General features: G+C 42.5%; 1 protein-coding gene across 1 annotated transcript in view; it reads left to right on the top strand.

Moving 5' to 3' along the window:
- Positions 1–21,913, top strand: part of KMT5A (lysine methyltransferase 5A) — a 79,062-nt gene extending 57,149 nt beyond the window's left edge. Inside the window, exons 7-8 of the mRNA XM_086942916.1 lie at positions 11,081–11,271; positions 20,767–21,913. Of these exons, the coding sequence (XP_086799042.1) occupies positions 11,081–11,271; positions 20,767–20,977 (402 nt within the window). The 3' untranslated portion in view covers positions 20,978–21,913. The remainder of the gene's footprint in view (positions 1–11,080; positions 11,272–20,766) is intronic.
- The last annotated feature ends 2,404 nt before the right edge of the window (positions 21,914–24,317 follow it).

Below are 24,317 nucleotides of genomic sequence, written 5' to 3'. Positions count from 1 at the left end.
GAGGAGGAGGTTTAGCAACTGAGGATAGATAGTCAGTGAGGGGAAGCCATAAGAGATCACGTTTGATTGCTAAGGAGATAGGAGAGACAAAATTAGTGTCAAGTCGGTGATTAAAGCACACTGCATTCCACCATGCAGTAAAAGAAACATCCCTAGCTTGTTTCCAATGCGATGTGATATGGTGGAAAGCAATGGCTATGCATAAGTCAAGTAATTTGTGGTTGGAGTTGGACTCAACAAAGGTGGGGGATAGGGAACCTAAGAAAATGTGTGAAATGGAGAATGAAACCGTAAATTTAAAAATTTTTTGTAGCTGGGACCAAACTAAGTGCCAGAAACGTAATATAGGGGGACATTCAAATAGCATGTGTTTCAAATCAGCTGAAATGGACGTGCAGGACCAACAAGTAGATGGAGTGTCTGGGGAAAAGGAAGACAGGAGCAACGGGGTGAATAATAAACGATTATAAATAAAGAATAAGGTTTGTGTGGTATTTGCAGCCCTGGATGTACTGTGGATCTTGGACCAAATTTTGTCCCATAAAATGGTGGACCACGTGTGAGAGAAATCTTCTTCCCAAGCCAACTCAACCTTAGATTTTGAACGATCAACAGAGGATTGTAGAGATTTATAAATAAATGATGCAGAAAGAGATTGATCAATAGCATTAGAAATCGATAGATAAGTGGTAGGGATAGAGTTAGAGGTTGGGAGAGAAGAAAGATATTGAGTAAGGGATGGGAGTATCGATAAATATTGTTTACGGGATGAGGCAGGTAACGAGAATTGAGTTTGAAGATCTTGGAAAGAAAGAGGCTGATTATCTGAGAGAAGTTGTGAGATCCATTTTAGACCAAGGGAATGCCAGGATTTCCAATATAAGGAACGGTTGCGAATTTTGAGGAATTTATTATGCCAGATAGGTTGAGCGTGGGTGGAGGAGGCAGATGGGTAGGTGGATACTAAGTATGGACGAAGAAGAGAGCAAGAGTGAGAAATGATGGGGGAACATAAGGATGACACCTTAGAGGTAAAGGATAGGACTTCTCGAAAATCGTAAGGATGCAGAAGAGAAGATTCTAATGTGAACCAAAGGGGAGGAATGCGAGGAAGATCTGAAGAGAGCCATCTCATAGATTGTTTTAATGAAAATGCGTTATGATATGACTTAAAGTGGGGGAACTTGACACCACCAAGGGATTTGTCTTTTTTCAGGGAAGAGAGTGCAATCCGAGATTTTTTGCCTTTCCATAAAAATTTTAATAGAAGGGAGTCTATCGATTTGAAGTAATGATCTGGAATACGGATGGGAATCATGGAAACAGAATAGAGGACTAGGGGTGCTAACATCATTTTGATGGAATCTAGCCGGCCCCACCAAGAAAGGAACAGAGGATTCCAACGTGTTATTGATGTATTGATTTTGTGAGAAAGAGATTCGAAATTAAATTTAATAGTGTCTGGAATACGGGGGGCAAACCAGATACCCAAGTATTTAATCTTTGTGGGTTGCCATGAAAAACCAGAAGAATCAAAGAGATGTTTTTGGCAAAGGGGGTTTAAAGGCAAAATTTCACATTTATCAATGTTAAGACGATATCCTGATACTGTAGAAAAAGAAGAAACTTGGCCAAGGAAGGAAGGTAGAGTTGTTTGAGGATTTGAGCAGTAAAATAAAATGTCGTCAGCGTATACAGACAGTTTAGCTTGTTGTTGAGTACCATATTGGAAACCAGTAATCGTGTCATCAAGTCTAATCTTAGTTAGAAAGGGTTCTAGGGCTATAATAAATAATAAAGGAGACAGTGGACATCCTTGACGAACCCCTCTTTGGAGAGGAAAGTAATCGGAAATCATACCATTTGCGAAGATTGAAGCATGGGGGCTGGAGTATAGTAGAGAAATTAGAGAAATAAATTTAGGGGGGAAGCCAAACCAATGGAGAGCTTGGAACATAAAGTCCCATCCAATTCTATCGAATGCTTTTTCAGCGTCAAGGGAGATAGCCGCAAGGGGGGAGGAAAGGGATGGAGCTTTACTCAGGATATTAAAAAAGACACGAGAATTATCTGATGATAGGCGACCCTTGACGAAGCCGGATTGTTCAGGACCTATAAGATCAGGTAATAAGGGGTCAAGTCGGAGAGCCATAATTTTGGCGAAAATTTTATAATCAGTGTTTACTAGTGATATGGGGCGGTAATTCTTACAAAGGGTATGATCTTTATCTGGTTTAGGTATTAAACAAATCAATGCTTCTTGGAAAGTTCCTTGAGAGGATCCGGAGGCCGCAAAGGATTGGAATAGGGAATGCAATTTTGGGAGAAGAAGAGAGGAGAAATGGTTATAAAATTCAATGGTAAAACCATCGGGCCCTGGGGCTTTACCTCGACGGAGAATAGAAATTGCATGAGAAATTTCCGATTTGGTGATGTCCAGGTCCAATGAGTGAAAGTCAAGATGGGAAGATTCTGGAGGAGGGATGTTTTGAAAATACGAAGTAAGATCTTGAGGGTCAGGAATAGATTCTGGGGTATATAGATTCTGGTAAAAGGAAACAAATTGAGCAAGTATGTCTTTATCTTTGAAGAAAGATACTCCATTTGGGTTTTGCAAGGATTCAATTTTTGTACGTTCTTTACGTATTTTAAGGTAGTTAGCTAGAAGTTTGCCCATCTTGTTTTGTCCGCCGTAGTAGCGGGAATTGCATTTTAGAAGAGAGTTAGAGGCGGCGTTGGTGGTGAATTTATTGAATTCAAATTTGGCTGCGATTAATTCACGTAAAGAAGCTTCAGAGTTTGAGTTATAGTATGCATACTCCAATTTCTTAATTTTATCCAAGAGTTGAGTTGACTTAGAGATTGATTGTTTTTTCTTTTGGGAAACGAAATTAATAATAAAACCTCGTGCAGCTGCTTTGTACGAGTCCCAAATCATGACAAAGGGGGAATCAGGAAGATGGTTATGTGTAAAAAATTCAGTGGAAAATTGTTTAAATTGGGTGCAAAACTTAGAATCAAGAAGTAGGGAATTATTAAATCTCCAACGGCCTGAATGAGGGGAGTAGGGAAGAAGATCAATGTCTACAAAAACGGGGGCATGGTCGGAAATTAGGATGGAGCCTATATCTGAATGAAGGGCGAGTTGGGCCAGTGGTTTGCTAAGAAAAAGATAATCAATACGCGATTGGGAGTGATGTGTGGGGGAATAAAAAGAATATTCTCTGAGGTCAGGGTTACAAAGCCTCCAAATGTCAACTAATGCATTATTCTGTATAGATGAGATAAACTGGGTGTGCATCTTGGAAGGAACAAATTTAACTTTTGAATTTCTATCAATAAAGGGGTCAAAAACTTGGTTACAGTCACCACCAAGAATAACGTATTGGTCATTGAGGGTAACAAGTTTGTCCGAAATAGCAGGCCAGAACATTTTATCAACACCAGTTGGGGCATAAACATTGAAAATAACTAGAGGTATTTTATCTATAAGAAGATTAACAATTACCCAACGACCATCATCGTCACACTCTTGAGATACAATTGAAACATTTAACTTTTTGTGACAGAGTATAACAGTACCATTTTTCTTACCTACAGCAGGTGAATAGAGAACATGACCCACCCAACATCTTTTAAGTTTAGTAGCCTCTGAATCTGTGAGGTGGGACTCTTGAAGAAGGGCTACATCTGTTTTAAGTCTGGTTAAATGCGTTAAAACTCGTTGACGTTTAATGGGGTTATTTAACCCTTTAACATTCCAGGTGACTACGCGGAATGTAGATTAGCATGAGAATGATATAAAGGAAAAGATAAGGTAGGATAAAAAGGTAGATGAGAAGTGTTGAGGAAAATAGTAAGATTACAAGAACAGATGTACGAGAGAGATAGAGAGAAAAGGTGAGAGTAAGAAAAATATGAGAGATAGAAAAGAGTATAAAAGAAGAGAAGAGAGCAAGGCAAGAGAAGAGACATTACAACAAATACAAATGAGAACTGGGGTGTGACGACGCCAGAAGAGGACGACATCAACAACAGAAACTCACGTCATCGAACACCGGAGGAACCAGCTTAGGATCAATTGAAGGAAGCAGAAAACTACACCGGGATGGGGAACAAAAGGAGAAAATCTGTGATGAGACAAAAAATGGAGGAGAGACGTTAGGAATACATAAGCACGCTAACTGTAGGGACTACGCAACATTATAACATAATAAACAAGGAAAATATGTGAACAATAGGATATGGGAAGTCGATACTAGGCACAGTAGGGAAACAAAAGGATAAATACTCAATCAATCAAGAAGACTCATGAATTATTAAACTGGTCTGGCAGTGTCCATGTTGATGGTTTCATGATGACGAAGGAATTCTTCAAGGACTTGTGGATCTTCAAAAGTCGTCGTCTTTTCTTTATACGTAACCTTGAAGAGGCAAGGATGTAGGAGACCGAATCTGGCACCAAGGTCGCGCAGTCGTGGTCGCAGATCAAGAAATTGTTTCCTTCGGTCAGCTGTCACTTTGGCTACATCTTGAGATAAATACAGACGATGACCTTCCCAAATAATCTGTTTCTTTGCCTTGGCTGCCGAAAGAACTTGAAGTAAATCGGTATATTGTAAGAAGAGCATGATGACTCCACGTGGTTTGGAGGAAACTCTCGGACCCAGTCTATGTGCACGTTGAATATTAAGAGTGACAGAAGATGGAAGGTCTAGAATTTTCGGTAAAAAGGTTTGGAAGAAGGAGGTTGGATTAGACCCTTCGGTGAGCTCTGGAAGATTGTAAAGGCGTAGGTTATTGCGACGATTTCTATTTTCCAACTCTTCTGTCTGTCGCCTTAAGAGAGAGACATCCTTCTCCAAAGTAGAAATTCTAGAACAAGAAGATTGAAGAGCCTCCGTTGATTGTTCCACTAACAGGACTCTGGATTCGAGAGTGGACCATTTATCGTGAAGAAATTGTAATGTTTTGGTTGTTTCAGCCATAAAGGGTTTAAGAGCTCGGAGTTCTTCCAGAATGAGATCCATGGATGCGGAAGATGGGTCAGAACCTGGAGATGGAGGATCTTTCTTGTGACGCTTCGTGGAGCCAGGTTGTGGAAGTTTACTGGTGACAGTAGCCTTAGGTATTGCCCCACGAGTGATATCCGTTTTAGAAGGAATAGTGTCCTCCATGACGGGTGACGCTGAGTCAGAGTCAGAGGAAAGAGGCAATTTGGTTTTGGAAGCCGTGAGCTTGAGAGTGCGCAGTTTCCCCATAAATGATATGGGAAATAAATAATAATGTGCCTGTGGACTGCGTAGAAATAGGTTATGTGAAGACGGCGCTCTTAAACTGAGAAAATAGCAGTGTTTGGAAGGTAGAGCTCAAAGACAGTGATGTCAGGGCCGTGTACACATGTGAAGAAAAATGCGTCACACAAGGACATCAATAAAATAACACAGCTGGAATTACACTGCATATGGTGCATAATACAGGGGAAACCGTTTGCATCATGTAGAAGAGTTGATAGAAATTATTGGGGGTAGCCAGAAACAAACGGTATCCTGTTTAATGACTGCCATTGAAGAGCGGCGTCCAAATGAGGAAAAAAGCTTGAAAATAGCATTAGTGTGGAGAAATCCTGAAGAAAAGAATGTATCAAAGGCTGAAAAGCGCCAACATGAAGAATTAGCCACTGAGGAGCAGGAACAGCATAAATTTCATCATTGCTGTTTTGAGCGCGTTTCACCTGTAGAGCGTCGCACTTTGGCGCTGGTTTTCCGCTGACAGAATCAAAGACGTGGCAGAGTCGATAGAAAATGGCGGCCGCTGGGAAGCGCGCCGCGTTATTCACGCAGAAATTGCATTTAAGCGGAGCAGAGGGTCGCAGGCGGTATCAGTCTGCTCACCTCATGCTCCGACGTGTGGAAATGCAGTCGGCGTCCAGAATGGTGCAGCAGGAGAGGAGAGAGCCGCTGGTGTCGGCGCTCGACGTCCGGAGCTCCGCAGTTAAGCCGCCATCTTGTGCGGCGCTCAAGCCACGCCCCTCTAGACCAAATATTAAACGGTCAAAAAGTCCAGGAGACAGTGGAGACATTGGGTGCACTTCCGACACCTGCTCCCCGCGGCTCCTTCCGATGCACACCCCATCATGGAGGCTCGAAAACCACCTGCCCCAAAGCCTCCACTTCCTACCAGTGCACCAGGGGACAACAATCCTCTTCCAGGGGTTACTTTACAGAGTTTTACAGGAGCAACAACTCTGAAGGAAAAGGTGGCTCCCCAAACGGAGCTGCAACCACCACCAAACCCTGTCTTGACTCTCCTTCCCATGACTGAACAACAATCGGGGGTCACCTTCAGGGCTTTTTTTTCCCCATATGGCAGACAGTCCCCTCAGACCATTGGGTGGTAGATATTATCCAACATGGTTATTTGGTGCTCACTTCAACGACTCCCACCATTCCACCCCAAAACAGACTTTCCCCAGAACACCAAAGGCTTCTCAGAGGAGGTCAAAGCGCTCCTCAGAGGCTATAGAACCCGCCCCCCACCATCAGCAGGGAAAGGGAGTGTACTCGCTGTACTTCTTAATACCGAAAAATGACTGGTCCCTCAATCTCATTCTGGACCATAGGCCCCTAAATGAATACATCCTTTCAGAGCTTGTCCATATGGTCAATCTCCAGGATTTCCTTCTGCTTCTTAGAAAGGTGACTTCATGACTGCGTGACCTGAAAGACTCCTATATTCACATACAATACATCCGGCTCATCACCGATATCTCTGGATTGTGGTTAGCAAAACAAATTACCACATCAAAGTGCTACCCTTGGGGTTACTACTGGACCTTGAGTGTTAACCAAGTGCCTTGTGGTGGTGGCTGCATACATGAACCGACCGGGCATCCAGGTCTTCTTTTATCTGGACAACTGGCTGATCAGGAGTGCCACCCACCAGTAATGCTGAGAACACTCATCACCAGGTACCTTCTTCTCCAATTGAGGTTTACCATCAATACCACAAAAACCTACCTCTAACCCCTCCAGATCCAACCCTGCCTTGGGCATGGGCATGACCTATCACAACCCTGCCAAGATCCAGACTTTCAGACACTGCTCCCTCTTTTCAAACCAAATCAAAATTCACGGTCAGAACAGTCATGCGCCTCCTATGCATGATTGCAACCTGCATTGCGATCTCACCCCATGCCAAGTTGCACTTGCACCTGTTGTAGGAATGCCTAGTGGAACAGAGGTCTCAGGGGGAGGGTCATTGGAACGATCTAGTGATGATTGGCTGCCGCACTTGTTGCTCTCTGCAGTGGTGGAACACCAACAGCTTTCCTCGACCCAGTTCCACAGAGGACTGTTGCAACAGATGCCACCCTTACAGGTAGGGGCAAACACTTGCAAAACTTGACTTCCAGAGACCGTGAACTCCAACACCAGGGCGGCCACATAAACTACTTGGAACTTCTAGCCATTAACCTATCATTGAAGGCTTTCCTACCTCACCTGATAGGCAAGTTTGTTTGTATCTGGGCAGGCAATATGACCGCCATAAATTCTCCTCAGAAACATTGGGGTACACTCTCCATAACTCTCTCAGCTATCCCAGAACATTTGGCGGAGGGCTCGTTGCCTCAAAATGCATTTGATAGAGGAGTTCCATCCGGGCATGGACTACTATTGTGCTGACCTCCGTAGGATGCGGCAAGAAGTCCACGAGTGTGGAACTCTACCCGCAATTCCTCTTCTGATACTCCCTGAGATGGGGGTTTCCCACAAATGGACCTGTTTGCCACAGCAGAAAATACCAAATGCCTAAACTTTGCCTGCAGGTTTCCACACCCACAGTCGGCTGCAATGCAATATGGATGATTTGGTCCGGGATATTTCCCTATTGTACTCTGCCTCTTCTACTTCCATTTCTGGCTCTGAGGCTTTGGCAGACGTCCCTCACTCTCATCCTGGTGGCTCCCACGTGGGCCCGCAAGCCCTGGTTCAGTACTCTGCTCGAACTCGATCTGGTGCCGCACGAGAGGCTTCCCAAAGGCCAGACCTTTTCACAAAGAACCGTAGAGAAATCAGGCACCCAAACCTCTTGTCTCTCAACCTTGTGATCTGACTCCAGAGGTCATAGAATTCTGGTACCTTAATCTGCCAACTTAATGCATCAAGCTTTCTCAAAGAAGCACACAGACCTACCACCAGTGCCTGCTATGCAACCAAGTGGAAGAGATTTGTGTAAAACTGTCACTCAAAAGATATTGATCCTTTTAAAGTGACGGTGCAGGACATTTGTCTGCTACTTACTCTACTTTCAAGTTTCTGGTCTGGCCTTCATCTCCATTCGATTACACCAGGCTGTCTACCTTCAGAATAGAAAACGCATTTCTCTCATCAGGTTTCCGGTCAGTGAAACCTTCATGGATTATGTCAAGAGGGTAATCGCTACCCCCTCCTCCCCCAATCGACCCCTCTTTGGAATATCCGCATTGTACTCCCAAAACTCATGGGCTCCCCTTGTGAGCCCCTTCAGTTTCTCTCTTGGAATGAACAATTTTGTTGTTCTAATTTAATTTGGGCGTGTCAGTGAGCTTCAGCCATTCACCCTGGAAGAATGCTTCTGTACAAACCCCGAATTCCTCCCTAAAGAAGTCTTTCACTTCTACCATAACTAGTCAATTGAACTTCCTGTCTTTTTTTACCACCACCTGATTCAGTTGTGGACCAGGCTTTCCATATTTTGGATGCAAAATGAGCCCTTGCGTACTATGTTGACCGAGCCAAACCATAAGGAAGACTCTTTTTATTGCTTTCTCCAAACCCCATAAAGGGGAGGCGCTATCCAAATACGCCATTGCCAGATGGATCATTAGATGCATCCCGTTATACTATGCTGACGCTAAGAGGACTCGACCCATTCCTCCTAGAGCCCACTCTACTCAGAAGAAAAGATTCTCTATGGCTCATCCTGAGCGATGCAAAACAGCTCCTTGGTCTACACCACACACTTTCACAAAACATTAGTGTGTGGATGTGCTAGCCCCCCTACAAGCTAATGTTGGACAGGCACTCTGTCAATCGGCTGCCGGCTAGCTTCCACTTTTTGGGAGGACTGCTTTACATTCTATGCACAGCATGTGTCTCTACAGCCACACATGCCTTGAATGGAAAATGTTACCTGTCCTGTAAGCATCTGTTCATGGCTTGTAGTGGTGTTGTTTCACATGCAAACACAGGGAGTTGATGGTTCGAGTGCTGAAGCTTTTCAGACACCCACCCCTAGTCACAGATCTGGGTTGAATCAGTCATCACTCCTTAGCTCACCTTGCCACCTCAGTTCAGACCGAGCTATATCCAAATCAGTCTTGTAACCCTGTACTGGTCCTAGGATGCTTGCTTCTGGTCCAGGGAGGACCTGGCTTGGCAGTTTGGGCTGGACTGTTCCCATGAGGCACAGGGTCAAGACTGATTTGCAGTCAACCAGGTCTAAACTGGGGTGGCATGGTGAGCAAAAGAATGATAGATTTAACCCAGATCTCTTGACTGGGGTGAATTTTTTGATTTGTTCTGCATTCCGTTCATTAATTGTCACATGCGCCCTCCCTCTTCTCCCGACGCTGTGGCTGTTAGTGTCTTTATAATTTCTTCCTCTTTTGCATGGACATCTCTCTATAAATCGCTTTGCTGCATATTACTTCCCATGTGGGAAAATAATCTAACAATGGAGCCGATGACATGCACGTTATCCACAAGAGGACTCTCTGCACTATTTCGGGACTCAAGACTTCTTCGAAGAAAAACAGCTTGCACACATCCAGGCACAACACTATATGGCAGGACTATGTCTAGCATATACAGCATGTAAATATACTGCACTACATGCCACAGGGTAAGTAATATGTTCCTTTTACTTCCTCCGTCAACCAAACATGGCATACCTTTCCCATGAAATCTATTTTTCACTAGTATAATAATTAAGAGTCCCATTGAGGACTGGTTGGGAACTGCACCCTCACTTATGTTTGTAGGGATTTCGTCTTCTGGATAACTTTGCTACCCAAAACCTGGCTTATAATTCTTTCTTTGTTAGAGTACCATGGCACGACTGTTTTTTGCGGTTGCAAACAAGCAAGCTGCCCGTTTGCAACCGTAAAAAAAGGGTCCTGGCATGCACAAATGCTATTTTGCAAAGTAGCGTTTGTGACACTCGCTATTAGGAAGGGGCGTCCCTTCCTAATAGCGATTCACCATGGAATGTACCATTGTTTTGCAGCAGCAAAACGCTTGCAATGTACCACCTACTACAAGTAGGTGGTAAACCACTCGAAAACTGGAAGGGGTCCCCAGGGGACCCCCTTCCCCTTTGTGAATGGATAGGAAAATATTTTTTGCAGGCAGTGGTCCCAGGGACCACTGCCTACCCTTAAAAAAATTAAACAAACTTTTTTTTCTTTTTAAATGAATCCCGTTTTCCTTTAAGAAAAACGGGCTGCATTTAAAAAAAACTTACTTTATTAAAAAAGCAGTCACAGACATGGTGGCCTGCTGACCCCAGGAGGCCACCATCCCTGGGACTGCTAGCCATTCTTAATGGGGTCGTAAATGGCACCTGCGAGCCAATTGGGAATCGCTAACAGTGTCTGAGACACTGCTGTGAATTGCATTTTGCAAGTTGCAAAGCTACGCAATTTGTGAGTCGCAAAAGGGTCGTACATCTGGCCCCAGGGGTGCAAGTCCTTTATTTGCCCTGTGCCGGAAACTATAAATGTATGATGTAGTTAAAAATGAGTTCAAATTTAATTTTCCCTAGCCCTTTTATATTTCTGTAATCTGGCCTCTACATATCCTAATGATGTGGTTGCACAGCACTTGCATTTGTAATACTTCAGTTCTTTAAAAAAGAAAATGTCTACAATTTCGATGACTGCGGTGAAAGGCTTTTGTGGTTTTCCGTTTAAACTGTCTTTTGCTGCTCAACCAATTCTTGGTGTGGATGAAATGGAATTTAGCAGGTTTCTTTGACATTTGAGAACTGGTGAACTCTTAATGGAAAAAATGTTTTGTCTTTTCTCCTGATCAAACAGATTGATTTTATTGATGGCAAAGGCAGAGGAGTGTTTGCCACAAGAGACTTTAATCGAGGGGAATTTGTTGTTGAATACCATGGTGATCTCATAGAGATTACTGATGCAAAGAAACGAGAAGCACTCTATTCACAGGACTCCTCTACAGGCTGCTACATGTACTACTTTCAATACCGAAGTAAAACCTACTGGTGAGTGTCAGTCTTATAGCATTGTCTTTAGCTTGATATAAATTGAATGATTCCTCTTGCATAACAAAGATGCAGACTGAACTGATGGATCAGCCTAACTTTCGCAACTTCATTTATCTAAAATCTCGTTTAGTTGATTCAGTGTTCGAGCAGCCTTTTAGCAATTACTTGTCTTGAACAATTCTCTGGTACATTAGTTAATGTCTTCAATTTCCCTTGCACTTCCTGCATCCGCACTATGTGTCATTGTTAAATTACTATTTATTTTGATGAACTTTTGGTTAGGGAGAATGTATTTCAAATGCCATCTACCCTTCGTGAGCACCATGTGTAGACCAGCAGTTGCTCTTGTTCCTCTGAAAGCCAAAACAAAAATGCAACTCTCAACCTGAATCTTTAATGAAGATCAAGGGAATATGAATGTCGTATCGGACTTCCACGATTTATTTAAAGATGAAACCTAAAGTGTCAGGAGTAGTAAGTCTCCAACCAGCTATATGTTGTAGATGAATTGCCTATTAGTAATGCAGCATGTTTGGGACTTCTAGTCCACCCAGTTCAGGATGCAGAATGGATCCAACAAATTCTGCAATAGCTTTTGTGCTCTAGAAGGTGGCCTTACTAGTTTCTGCTACAACTTGGACACCTTGACTCCTGATATGACACAGAGCTACATATCGGGGCCACCCCTGCTCATTGATGCAAGTACCTCTTTTTCTACAGCCAAATGTTCCCTGATGACACCAGAAGCCATTTGCGAGTGAGAAGCAAAGCTTTGTTACAGAGTATAAAACAATTGCTTCTGCTCCAATTCTAGAGGTCCTTTCTCAGTCCCATTCACTGTCTAAGGTCCAGTGCAAGCCTAAGTAAAGAGAAAAGTCCGAGTGCACAACAAGTTTACCCAGGTCTCTTTGCGTCCTTTGCTTGCACTGTGAGGAGAGTTCTCATAATTGGCTCTTTAAAGCCCTGACTCCAGCTTTAACCTCTTGTTGATCAGATTTCCATTCTAGAGCAGATGCACACTAATTTCACTTGAAAAATGTGGACTCCATCAGATTGGAACTCTTTAGAATGGTTCTGGACTTCTCGGATGGTGTTTTGCACCCCAAGGATCTATTCGGGCCATCGGTCTGCATTCAGCTTGTGAGTCCTCCCCTGATACTGACCCACCCCATGCTGGCTTTGCTTTGAATTTTTTGCTCTAGTCTCCATCATTTGCCCCTTTATCAAGGCTGCCCGGGTCTTCAGAGGTACCAGTACTGTATTCCACTCTGACTGCAGAATGATCGACAGTCCTCTTGCCCCCTTGACGTGGCAGCAACATTTCAGGAGAATGGATGGACTCTTTGGATCGGACTTGGATGCTCTTCACGGTCTTGAACAGGTTCCCAGCAATGAAGACTATGATCTTTAGGGGGGAGATAATCGTTAGTTACTCCTTTTTATATTGATGCTGTCATATCTTGACTTTCAAAAAGCCAGTGACTTGGACACTCCACCAGAAGTGGAATTTAATTATCCCCTAGTGGCCCTTGCAGAAGAGAACGCTTTATTTGTGGTGGGAGTACGCAGAGAGGGGTCACTTGTAGCTCACTACTTTAGAGACCAAGGCCACTGACTGTTCTGACCCAAATCTTGCCGGTCGGGCATTCCCTTCAGGGCCCTTTAATGAAGCTTTGACTGAGACCCTTTTGGGGTCATGGTCCAAGGCTTGCTCTGCCCCACCAGTGGGTTGTCCGATTTCTAGACCGCACAGACCTGCCTTGGGTGATCCAGTTTTCCTGATGCAGGATACAACTCCTAAGAACCTTATTGTGCAGGACTTCCTTCACAAACAAAGTCTATCCAAATTATTTTCTTTCAGCTCCACTAAACAGTGAATCGGAGAAAGAAGCTTTATATCTGCAAATGTAGCTCTCCGTTCCTTGAATGCTGTTTCTCTCTTGTTACTATAGCCATGCTTTTCTGAACCTGAGGAATGAGGTATTACCCACTTTGCCTGAGGATTTCCAAAACTCTTTTGCACAGACGGTACATGATGGCCAGGACAAAGTGAAGTATATTGTGAGGTCTGGCTAAGATACCACTGACTTTGTTTCCCAGGCTATGGAGACGTGTAGTCATAAGATATTATGAATGGATGGGAGTCCCTGGATTTTCCAAAGATGTCCATGGCTCCTTTTAGACATAATCTTCCTTCTCACCAATCAGGTCTTCTAAAAAGATCATGTATTAGAACAGACCTACTGGCATTTTTGTGGATTAAGTGGTGTTTTCTCTGTTTTTCAAACCTTTCGGAATCTGGCTGCCTAACCCTCAAAGTAGATAGAAACTTTTATTCCAGTGTTTACAAAAACTGTTGTTTTTATGCAGTGATTACTATAAAGCACATATATAATTTAAAGGAGAAGTAAAACCGAGTATGTAGTGTCTTTTCATTGGCAGTGCACCCAATGAACTTATGATGGTCTATTTTAGACATATAAGTTGCATTTTCACTCGCATCTCATTACCCTTTTTAATATTGCATAACCTCTTGCACTCTGGCATGCCGGTCTGGGGTACAGGACTACTAATAATATTAATAAAATAAGTGCCGTATTCAAAACTTTCAATAAACACATTTCTGGACACAGTTGGGATCAATCATCTACTCCTTACTGAATATTAAGATGGGGGTGCTAAGCCTTCCCAGCCGCTTAGTGTGTTGTGAAAGCCTTCAAATCTTGAATTACACCAGAATATTTTATGTACCTGTATTCTAAAGCACCTGACACTTGATGCTGTAAGCATGCTTGCCCCTACTTTACTGCATTATTTGCCTGACTGTATTAAGGTAGTGCAACTGTTTTGTGCACATGCATAGGTGCCACATGACCCCATGGAAAATGTCCCAATTTAAGTGAATCCTGACCTTTTAACAGACCTAATGTTGTATTCTGGGACTTGAAGACTTGCATTTAACATTGTAACTTCGGGCTCCAATGCCCCTGCAGAAAAGTGCAGTTGGGCCAAAAGCCAGGAATTGTTGAAGGTATCAAATAACAATGGGACACCTTGCAGCTATGAATTTTGTTATGTGTAAAGTCTTGTCATGTTTTCACCACTATCACCTGTATGTTGTTATAGCACTCTTTTCACAGTTGCCTGTCACTACACCTTGCATTGAATTTTTTTAATCTGGGGTGTTTGGCAAGTGACCTGCGTTCAATATTGACGTGTTCGAAAAGGGGGCTGGTATATCAAAGGGTTTTACCTGTTCTGTGTTTGGGGGTAAATGTGATGGTGCATATTGTCCAAGATTCTTAGGGGAAAAAATCGAGCGGGAAGGAAGAGAGAAACTGATGTTGTGACAAACTCTCCTCAAATACATTATCATGATCAAGAGAGTCAACCTCCAGTCATCTAGGGTGGGCCCACTGGATGTAGGGGAAAAACCTTTTCCATGCAGGCTGAGTGGGGTCCCATGATGACTGTGTGACCACTGGGCACACTACCATCCAGAGATCGCTATGAGGCACCAGAGGGGCCACTATATAAGTGGACCCTCTTCTAAGATAGGTTATTACGGTAGTTTACAGTATGTGTGTTGCATGGAATGATTAAATAACTGCTACTGTTTCCCAAAGGGGTATTAATAGGGTCATACTGATCCTGACGAAAGCCACCGGGCTTGGGTATGTGGCAGAAAGTAGTTGATCACACTTAAAGGGCCAAGGAGTGACCGTAACTTCAGCTAGTCCGTTTTCCCAAGTTTCTAAGCTTGTCAGATGGACCTGTGAATAAACACTAACTGGGCACCGCCTCAGCACTTTTAAAGGTTCCCTCCTATAGATCTCTCACACTTTTTCCTTAAGAAGTGCTCCCTTGTAAGGAAAGAGGTTGCTGCATGCCCTGACCGTCAGAGGGTTGGAAAAAACTCTATGATGAAGCATGTCACTGGATACCATTTAGAGTGAGTTCCTTTAAGATAAAGGTCTTTTCCTTCTATCCAGTGGGCCCACCCTAGATGACCCTAGGTTGCCTCTCAAGATTCTTATAAGCCAACCATTTCACCAGTCGGCAAAATAATTAAACCCTGCCAAAAGATAAAACAAGATTTTAATATTTTCTACAGTGTTTAACCTAGTTAGATCGGCCCTAAAACATTCTTCTAAACCCTCCACCTTTAATCCCAACACACACAACTGTAGGAATCCTAGGGAAGACAAAACAATATTTTAACGACCGTCCTAAACGGCGAAACTCAAGCGGAATAATATTCCAGTCTTTCTTGTTTCTACCTTGTATAAAAATGTTACTTTGGGTTGAAGGAAATAAAAATGTTACATTGGGTTGAAGGAAATAAAAATGGACTCCTTCCTCCTGTTCCTTTCTTTGAATGGCATTTTATTTTCAGATTGTGCAGGTGTTTAATTATTATGACTATTTCCCTTTTTGGTGGTGGTTTTTTAGGTCTTGCCTACGCAGCGCGCATGCGTTGCGTTGGAGACTTTTAGCCGTCATTCAGCTCTTTTTGAAGCACACACTTGTGCTTGTGGCGGCATACACCTTGCGGGAGTGTGCAGGGGCATGCCAGAAGCACAAGTGTGTGCTTCGAAAATGAGCCTACTGCTCTTTCTCTTTCGTTCCTGGCCGCACAGGCAGGCCACTATAAACCTGCGCTGACAGACATATGGTTACTGGATGCCCCACCCTCTCCCCACCACATTCACTTGTTCTAATAGGCTTTAATAGCTGCTACGGCTTCTTCTAAACCGCATGTTATTTACCAGACAGCTCAGAGTGGGGGCCTCGTTCATCAGTCAACTAAACATGTAAATATGCATTGCACTGCTAAACTATGCTGAGCTGAGCCACTCCACAATGAAACAGACTGACACAGCGGGTGTAAAACTAGAAAGCTTGGCACTCATTGACGGCAGTGTTTACCCACACGCTCGTGGTTTCAGACGCCATGCTCATAAGCAAAGCAGGTAGGAACTCGTTGTGTAGTTGAGATGAGATCCCGCTCCCGCACATCGCGCTCTGCCTCGGAGGCAGGAGCACTTCAAAGCAACAAGCCTCAAGCCTGGCTGGCATATTCCTGGCTTTGAAGTGCTGCTGATATGGACAGCCGTGCAATGAATTCCCTTTGGCACCAGCGCATGTGTAGCGGTACATTTTGATTCCACAAAAGGCGCAAAGTAGTTCTATTTCTACCTATGGCTCGAGTTAGACATTTATTAGATCTGCAAGAAGCTATTAGTCTTGCAATTGTGGCTTAATAGAGACCCTGAAGAGGTGAAACATAAGTTACGCGAGCAGAGCTGACTTCTTCGACTGTGGCAACTCTGCAAAGTGTCAAGAACTTATGGTTTTGTAAAGTCTATTTTCGATTCGTGGATGTGCGCATTCAAAAAAATGTGTCGGAGAAGGGATCCTGCAAATGAGAACCTACGCAGTGGTACATTTGTGAGGGTTCCCAAAAATGTTGAACATTTTTAACGTTTATCTGTCCTAAATTCGCATTGTAACCAGGTATAGTGGGGGCACCAATTCTCCCTCACTGCACGGGAGACTTGTAGACGAGACAGAATTTTCATAGAAAATATTTAAAAAGGAAAATATCAAACCGTAATTTTTTTTAAATTTCATTACTAATATAACCCCATCAACGAGGGCTATAGTGATGTGGAGAGTCCAAACGTAGTCTTAAAGAATAGGCATACTCGGAGGAAGTTTGTAAATTGTAAGTTTTGCTCACGTACACCCACTTTTTTTTAGGCTCATAGTCTCAACTAGAGGTTCCCTACACGAACCTGTGGGGAAGTTTCTTGACCGATATCCACAACCCTTTGTCCAAATGATGAGAAGCTACACAAAAGATACTACTGACTTTCAATTGAAACTATCAGAGATCTCAATACAAGAAGATGAACAATTAATCATGTGTACAGCAGCCGTTAAATCATTATTTACATCAATTCCCCATGATGGGGGATTGAGGCCATTGAAAAAACACTTGTAAATGGCGAGATAGAAATACGGATGCAACAATTTCTTATGGAGTTATTGATATTCACATTATATCACAGCTATTTTGAATATGATAAGGTATGGTACAGGCAACTATCGGGAATGTCTATGGGCAATTGCGCAGCGCCCACATATGCGAATCTGTACATGAAAGAATTTGAGGACATACATATTTACAGTAACACCACCTGGTCAAATAACCTGAAAATGTACATAAGATACATAGATGACCTATATCACAGCTATTTTGAATATGATAAGGTATGGTACAGGCAACTATCGGGGAATGTCTATGGGCAATTGCGCAGCGCCCACATGTGCGAATCTGTACATGAAAGAATTTGAGGACATACATATTTACAGTAACACCACCTGGTCAAATAACCTGAAAATGTACATAAGATACATAGATGACCTATTCTTTATTTGGAAGAACACAAAAGAAAGCCCCATCACTGCGTTAACTGAACTTAATACCAAAGACGACAGAATAGAATACTATCACATTCTTGGACGTTTCCATTTCGAAAACACCCACAGGATTTGAAACCGATATTTTTCGCAAAACTACCGACCGCAATAATACATTGTACTACATCAGCTTCCACCAGGGTGCTTTAAAAACCCATCTCCCTTACTCTCAGATGTGAAGGGCTAAACGTATCATGTCAAACATTGACCTGAGAAAACACGCATCAAAGAAATGGGAAATAGATTTTCAGAAAGAGGATACCCTAACGAAGTCCTAAAAAAAGCTGAGGAAAGAGTATCAATGATCACCAGAGAACAAGCATTGAAAAGATCAATGAAACCCAAAGGTAATAGGATGGTCCTGGTATCAATTTTCTACAGTAAGTTCTACATACAGAAAAATCACTATGCTTAATTGGCCAATTCTCAGATCTGAAACCGAATTCAACAACATCTTCAGTCAAACTTACATCTTTGCATACACACGAAGTAATAACATTAAGGAAATTTTATCAAAAGCAACCTCAATCCATGAAAATACAAAAGGAACCCTTCCATGCATGAACTGCAACAGTTGCAATAATGTTATTAAAGGCAATTCGATCTCACATCCCATGAAAGGTCACACAATCAAACTCCATGTTAATGCAACATGCGACTCCTCAAACCTAATATATTTACTCAAATCCCCCTGCGGGAAAATCTACATTGGAAAGACGGAAAGGAAAATAAACACTCCTTAATGAATATAAATCGAATATACGTACCAAGAACATGAAATGTAACATTGCTGTACATTTTCAGGAACAAAAACACAACATAGCGCAATTGAAATTTTTGGTCCTTGAAATAATTGAAAAACGCGAAGGAAGAGACAATAATAGGACCCTACTTCAACGAGAGATAGCTTGGATATATCGTCTTCAAACAATGAAACCCTATGGGCTTAATGATCGGACAGAATTTAGTTGTTTCATTTAGCCATATTTTTGACATTCTGACTCATTGCATCTTTGTTGTTCACTGTTTATATATGTACTGATAATAGTGTGATGTAATCTGCGCTTTGTTTACGTTTTTAACTTGTTGACCACACAACATACCCTTTCGACTATATTCCCACACTTAAGATGGCACCTAAACACTACAGTCCGTTTTTTATGTCGTTTGAACTTGTTGCTTGCACAGCCGATCATGTGATTAACATCACATGACGAATATCCATACTTCCGTGAACGCGAATACACATCACCCCACCTCGTAGACCTTCACGGACTACGCTGAATACTTTGTCATCAACCGTTTAGAGACGCGACGCGTTTCCTGAAGTAAGTGGGATTAAGCTATTAAGCCCGACAGTGTTCTAACTTGCTCCGCTGTGAGTGTATTGAGGGAATCCTCTAATCTTTACTACCCCGTTATTTTCACTCTAGAACTCAAAAGCGTTCTGCGACTGAGTTCATGGAAGTATTATAGCTTACAGCACTCCCACGCGTTTCACGTTTACGAACCACAACGGCTTCACTTTTTTGCGACACGTTTTTTACAGCATGTTGTATATAAACACCACGGCTCACATAAGGCATGTACATATGGCACACTAACTGCAATATACGTATATCAGTTTGAACATATTGAGTTGATCAGTTATATGGGATATCCTATTTATTTTTGCTCATAGTGCCCCTGGATAAAGGGCTATGGAGCCCGAAATGCATTGGAGCGTCTGAAAATGAATTTGAAAAAGAAGTTACATGTGAAATCTTAAAGAAAAGGATGTATTGGATATGAATATAATATCTAAATCAAGTGTGATGAATAAATGAACATTGTTAATCAAACTTAAAGGAGTCTTTGTCTGAGAACCTATGGTGTGCCCACACACAGGGATGCGCTCACAGTGAATGTGCGCACAACTTTTAGTTTATTCTATTACTAACCTAACCCCATCAATGAGGGATATAGTGATGTGGAGAGTCCAAACGTAGTCTTAGAGAACAGGCATACTCTGAGGAAGTTTGTAAATTGTAAGTTTTGCTCACGTACACCCACTTAAAAAAAAATAATAATAATATTCGGTTATAAGGGACAAACGTTGGCATAGAATGGGGACCAGCCAGGTTCCAGTACTGGCAGCAATTGTTATGCAAGAACAAGGTTAAGGTCCCAAGAAATCATCCACCTTTGTCACATTGTAGTACGATCACACTGGAAACAAGCATGGTCTAAGCAAATAGGTCTCACCTTTTGGACCTAATGGCTTTGACAAAGCTTTTTGGCGATGCTGTACTAAATCTGCACATTTATTTTTTATTTTTTTTATTTTACACCTGTTGCTCAGCATGACAAAAAGGAAAACAAGTATTGGCATAGTTGATAGGTCTCTCCTTTGGGACCGTGTTTAGCTATGCAACAGTTGATGTTGCACCAAGGCTATTGTGCTGCATAATTAAATACTTATAAGGTCCCAAAGGTGAGACCAATTGGCTATGCCAATGCTTGTCAATTATAGGTTTAAACAAGATAGCCTAGATATCGACAAAACAAATGCAGCTTTCTGTCGTCTCCTGCCATCTAGTGTTTGGTGTGGAACATTGCATCTTTTGTTACTTAAGACCTCGATTTAGGCATGTGTTTAAATGATGCGAGATCATTATGTGGCCCTGTAACTTGCGGTTTCAGGTGATCATGAATAATACAATTGATACCAAAAATGCTTTTGGTGAAAAACCAGTTGCAATACTCGGAACCTAGTACAAAATGGAATTAGATCCCACAACATGTCAGTCTACAACACCCCATGCTGCAAATGTTTATTACAGGTAAGTAACATAAATATTGTGAATGCTAACTAGTGCGTGGGAGAGGGTAAATGGGTTGGGGCTGCTTGTAACAATCTGCAGGCAATTTGAAGTGTTGTTGGGCTAGACAAACCTGAGTAAATGTCCTTGTTTTACTTTGGTGCAATCAATAATGCATGTGTCTCCATTTTTGTTTTCTTTTTAGTGTTGACGCTACTCGAGAAACCAATAGACTGGGAAGATTGATAAATCACAGCAAAGCTGGTAACTGTCACACGAAACTTCATGACATTAACACGGTGCCTCATCTTATCTTAATTGCCTCCAGGGATATTCAGGCAGGGGAAGAACTATTGTACGATTATGGGGACCGTAGCAAGGCCTCCATTGAAGCACATCCATGGCTGAAAAAGTAACTCAGCCTTTTTTCCTGGACTGAACACTTGAAGAGTTGCTGTTAATGATTTTACCATTATCCTAGGAAACTGTTTTGGGTGGTTTTAAAATTTGCCTTTTTACTCTAACCATTAGAATTGAAAGCTGGTTACGATCAGTTTCAGGGCAAGCAGCCTTAGATTACCAAAACTTTTTTTATATTCAACTTTTGTACATTTTGTGGAAAAGTCGGTGCTTCCAAAGCATGCAATGAATTATTATGCAGGATTTTTAGATGGTTTCGTTTACCTCGCCTCAGACAATGTTGTTTGTTGACCTTAACTGAATAGCTGCATACATCCTACATTCTCCTTACTTTCATTACATTGTTCTGTATCTCTGATGATGTACTCTGGAAGTTCAAGGTAACCTCAGTGACTTAGTGGATGCAACTTGTGAAAGATCATTCATGGTAAGCCAAAATACCAGGAAATATATGATTGTTTAAGCATCGTCCAATTTAATATCTTGACTATCCGGTTTTGGAGATGGCTGGAAGTGAAATGAAATGGGACAAATCTTCTGGTTGGGTACATCCGTGGATTCCATTCAAGAAGGAAAAACACTTCAAACAAAAGGAAGATTAAGGATTTTGCGGAATTCACTTGTTCAATGTGTCCTGGGTGCTAGAAATAAAACAAATCTTCCTCTCCTCCACCCAAGTATCTGGATTCAGCAGAATACTATAAATTAAGATGGAAAGTCTCAAGCTTGCCTTGGCTTCCTAAAGGAAAAAAAGAAAAAATATACTTCTCTCCAGTGTACTGTTTTAGATTGCTGCAATGCGGAATGTCCAAATCACGATGCCTTGGATCTACAATATTTAAGAGCAAGAAGAGTGAGTTGGAATTGTTTTTAAAATGGGGTCAGAGAAAGTAAAAATTGTCAAAAAAGAATAAATATTTATTAACATGAAAGCACATGATTCAGAATGTTTCTTTTCCAATTTCTGAATGCCGTGGAAGTACTTTAAACACTGCACATGTGTATAATTCAATTGTGTGGCTGCATTAATTGGTTGTCTAGAACACATATGGATTACTTGTGGCTGTATAACCGTAGTTATTATGCATCAGATAAAGTGAACAAGAGACTTTTATTTACTTGGGGTCCTGTATGTTTCAGTTAGTAGTAGCGCATGGTAAATAGGAGGGAGATGCTTGGTTTAGCAAGTGACTCTTGGGCCGTGGACTGGGAAATTGGGTCGGGAGGCAGGTGTCGTCTATCTTGGTTCTTGGAGTCTTCATTCATATTAACATGGACCAGCTCTCGGTCTCAAGTTCTGCATGTCTAATTCTACCAAGTCCTGTGTGGAAAACTACTCGGACCTTTCCACATAGGTGAGCAGCTGCTTTTCCAGAAGAGAAGAAACTTTACTTCCACCACAGACAGCCCACTTCCCCTTGGAATTTTCAGAACCTTAGGTGTGCCCAGACGGTCTGTATATGAAATCCTGTAGAGAATAGTGCACATTCGTCACTCGTCACTTAATCCTATGGTGAGAGCACGTCCACTGACTAAACCTAGGTAGCGTAGGTGTCTGGTGTGTGTGTTTGCGACATTTCAGGTGTTCTCGTCCTTTGTTGTGTAGGACTTTCTATGTGTGCGTAAAATGCTTGTTTTGGCTGCACATGTGAATGCCGGTGCCAGTGAAGCCCTCCTAGCTGTGGTGTGATGTGGGTGCCGAGCGGGAGTAGGAGCCTTGTAGCTGCGTTCAGGATAGTCTGGAGTCTATGTAGGAGTAGTTTGGAGATTCAGGCGCAGAGTGTTGCTGTAATCCAGCCTGCTGCTGATGAGTGCTTGTGTGATGAACTGTGGTGTTCTGGGGCAATCGTTTTAAGATCTTTTGCAGCATGAGAAGGATATGGAAGCTGGAGGTGCACACTTCTTTGACTTGAGTGTTATGTTGCGCCTGTCATCTAAGATGATCCCTAGATTTCTTGTGTGGTCTGTGGGTATTGGAGTTGGTCCTTAATTCTGACGGCCACCAGGTGGAATCCCATGGGGAGGTCTTCTTGCCGAAGACCAGTACTTCTGTATTGTCAGAGTTGAGCTTCAAGCAGCTGGTACGTATCCTGTCGCTGTCATGGTCCTGCAGTTGGTGAAGCTGGTTCTGGTGGTGTTTGTCAGGGAGAGAATGAGTTTGGTGTCGGACGTAGGAGATGACGGTGATGTGGTGATTTGAATGATGTTGCCGAGCAGTGTCATGTATATGTTGAAAAGAGTGGTGCTGAGGGACGATCCCTGTGGGACACTGCATATCAGTTTCTTGGTCTCTGATGTGAAGGGTGGCAGTCTGACCCTTTGGGTTCTTACCATGAGGAAGGAACACATCCATTGGAGAGTGGATCCTTGTATGCCAATCTAGTGCAGTCTTCTGATGAGGGAGTTATAGAGACATTGTTGAAGGCAGCGGAGAGTGAGCAGGGTGAGGGTTTGTAGGAAACTGGCTCTCTCTCTCTATATATATATATATATATATATATATATATATATATATATACTACACCAACATGAGATATAGTGTGTATAGAGCTGTTATGGCTGTCTTTTTGCTAGCTCTTTGGAGAAGGAGAATGATGGAGAGTGACTCCAGCCTATCACCCCCATAGCATAGGGATTAGGCCGATAGACAGGGACCCTGTCTTACATATATAAGGGCATTTTCGTACTATTTTCCTTAGAGTAAGGCTTATGAATTTAAGTTAGGGGATAGATATATAAATAGTAGTCATGATTCGCTCATTTGCTAACATGCTGAGCTGTTTTTCATGGAGCTATGCATATTATGGGCTCCGTAGGCCTTAAACGAGACAGACTCCATTTTGCTTTCTGCCCGGTAGCTCGAGAAGGCCTTCTAGGTCAAGTGTAATGTTTTAGTTTTAAGCTGTTGTTCGCTTGGAGAGAACCGGTTCAGGCTGACCCTTATCGGAGGAATGTATTTTTCTCCACTCCGAAGACACAACTTCAGGCCGGCCGGCTGGGAAAGTGTCCTTGGTACGGGGAGGTACAAGAATTTGGTGGGCGGCAGGTTACTGGCCGTGGATTTCCATGACGGAACGGGCTTTGATATTAGCGAAGGTGTTAGTCAGTTTGTCAGTTAGTCCGTAGGCGGCATCTAGCCGTTAGCATCTCTGCCATTATTCATTCTCATGGTGGACAAGTCGCCATCTTTGAAGTCCGAGAAAGATTTAAGACCGAAACTCTCTGAGATAGACTGAACGAGAAGTAGCGCGGAGCGCACTGATACAGAGAGAGAGAGAGACGGTAGCTAATAATCAGCAAGGTTCCGAGGTCCTGAGGGGAAGCAGACGAGGTTGA

The sequence above is a fragment of the Lissotriton vulgaris genome, chromosome 11 (genome assembly GCF_964263255.1).
Source record: "Lissotriton vulgaris chromosome 11, aLisVul1.2, whole genome shotgun sequence".
Lineage (NCBI taxonomy): Eukaryota > Metazoa > Chordata > Amphibia > Caudata > Salamandridae > Lissotriton > Lissotriton vulgaris.
The sequence above is the reverse complement of the archived record's forward strand: the minus strand, read 5'-3'. Positions and strand labels throughout refer to the sequence as shown.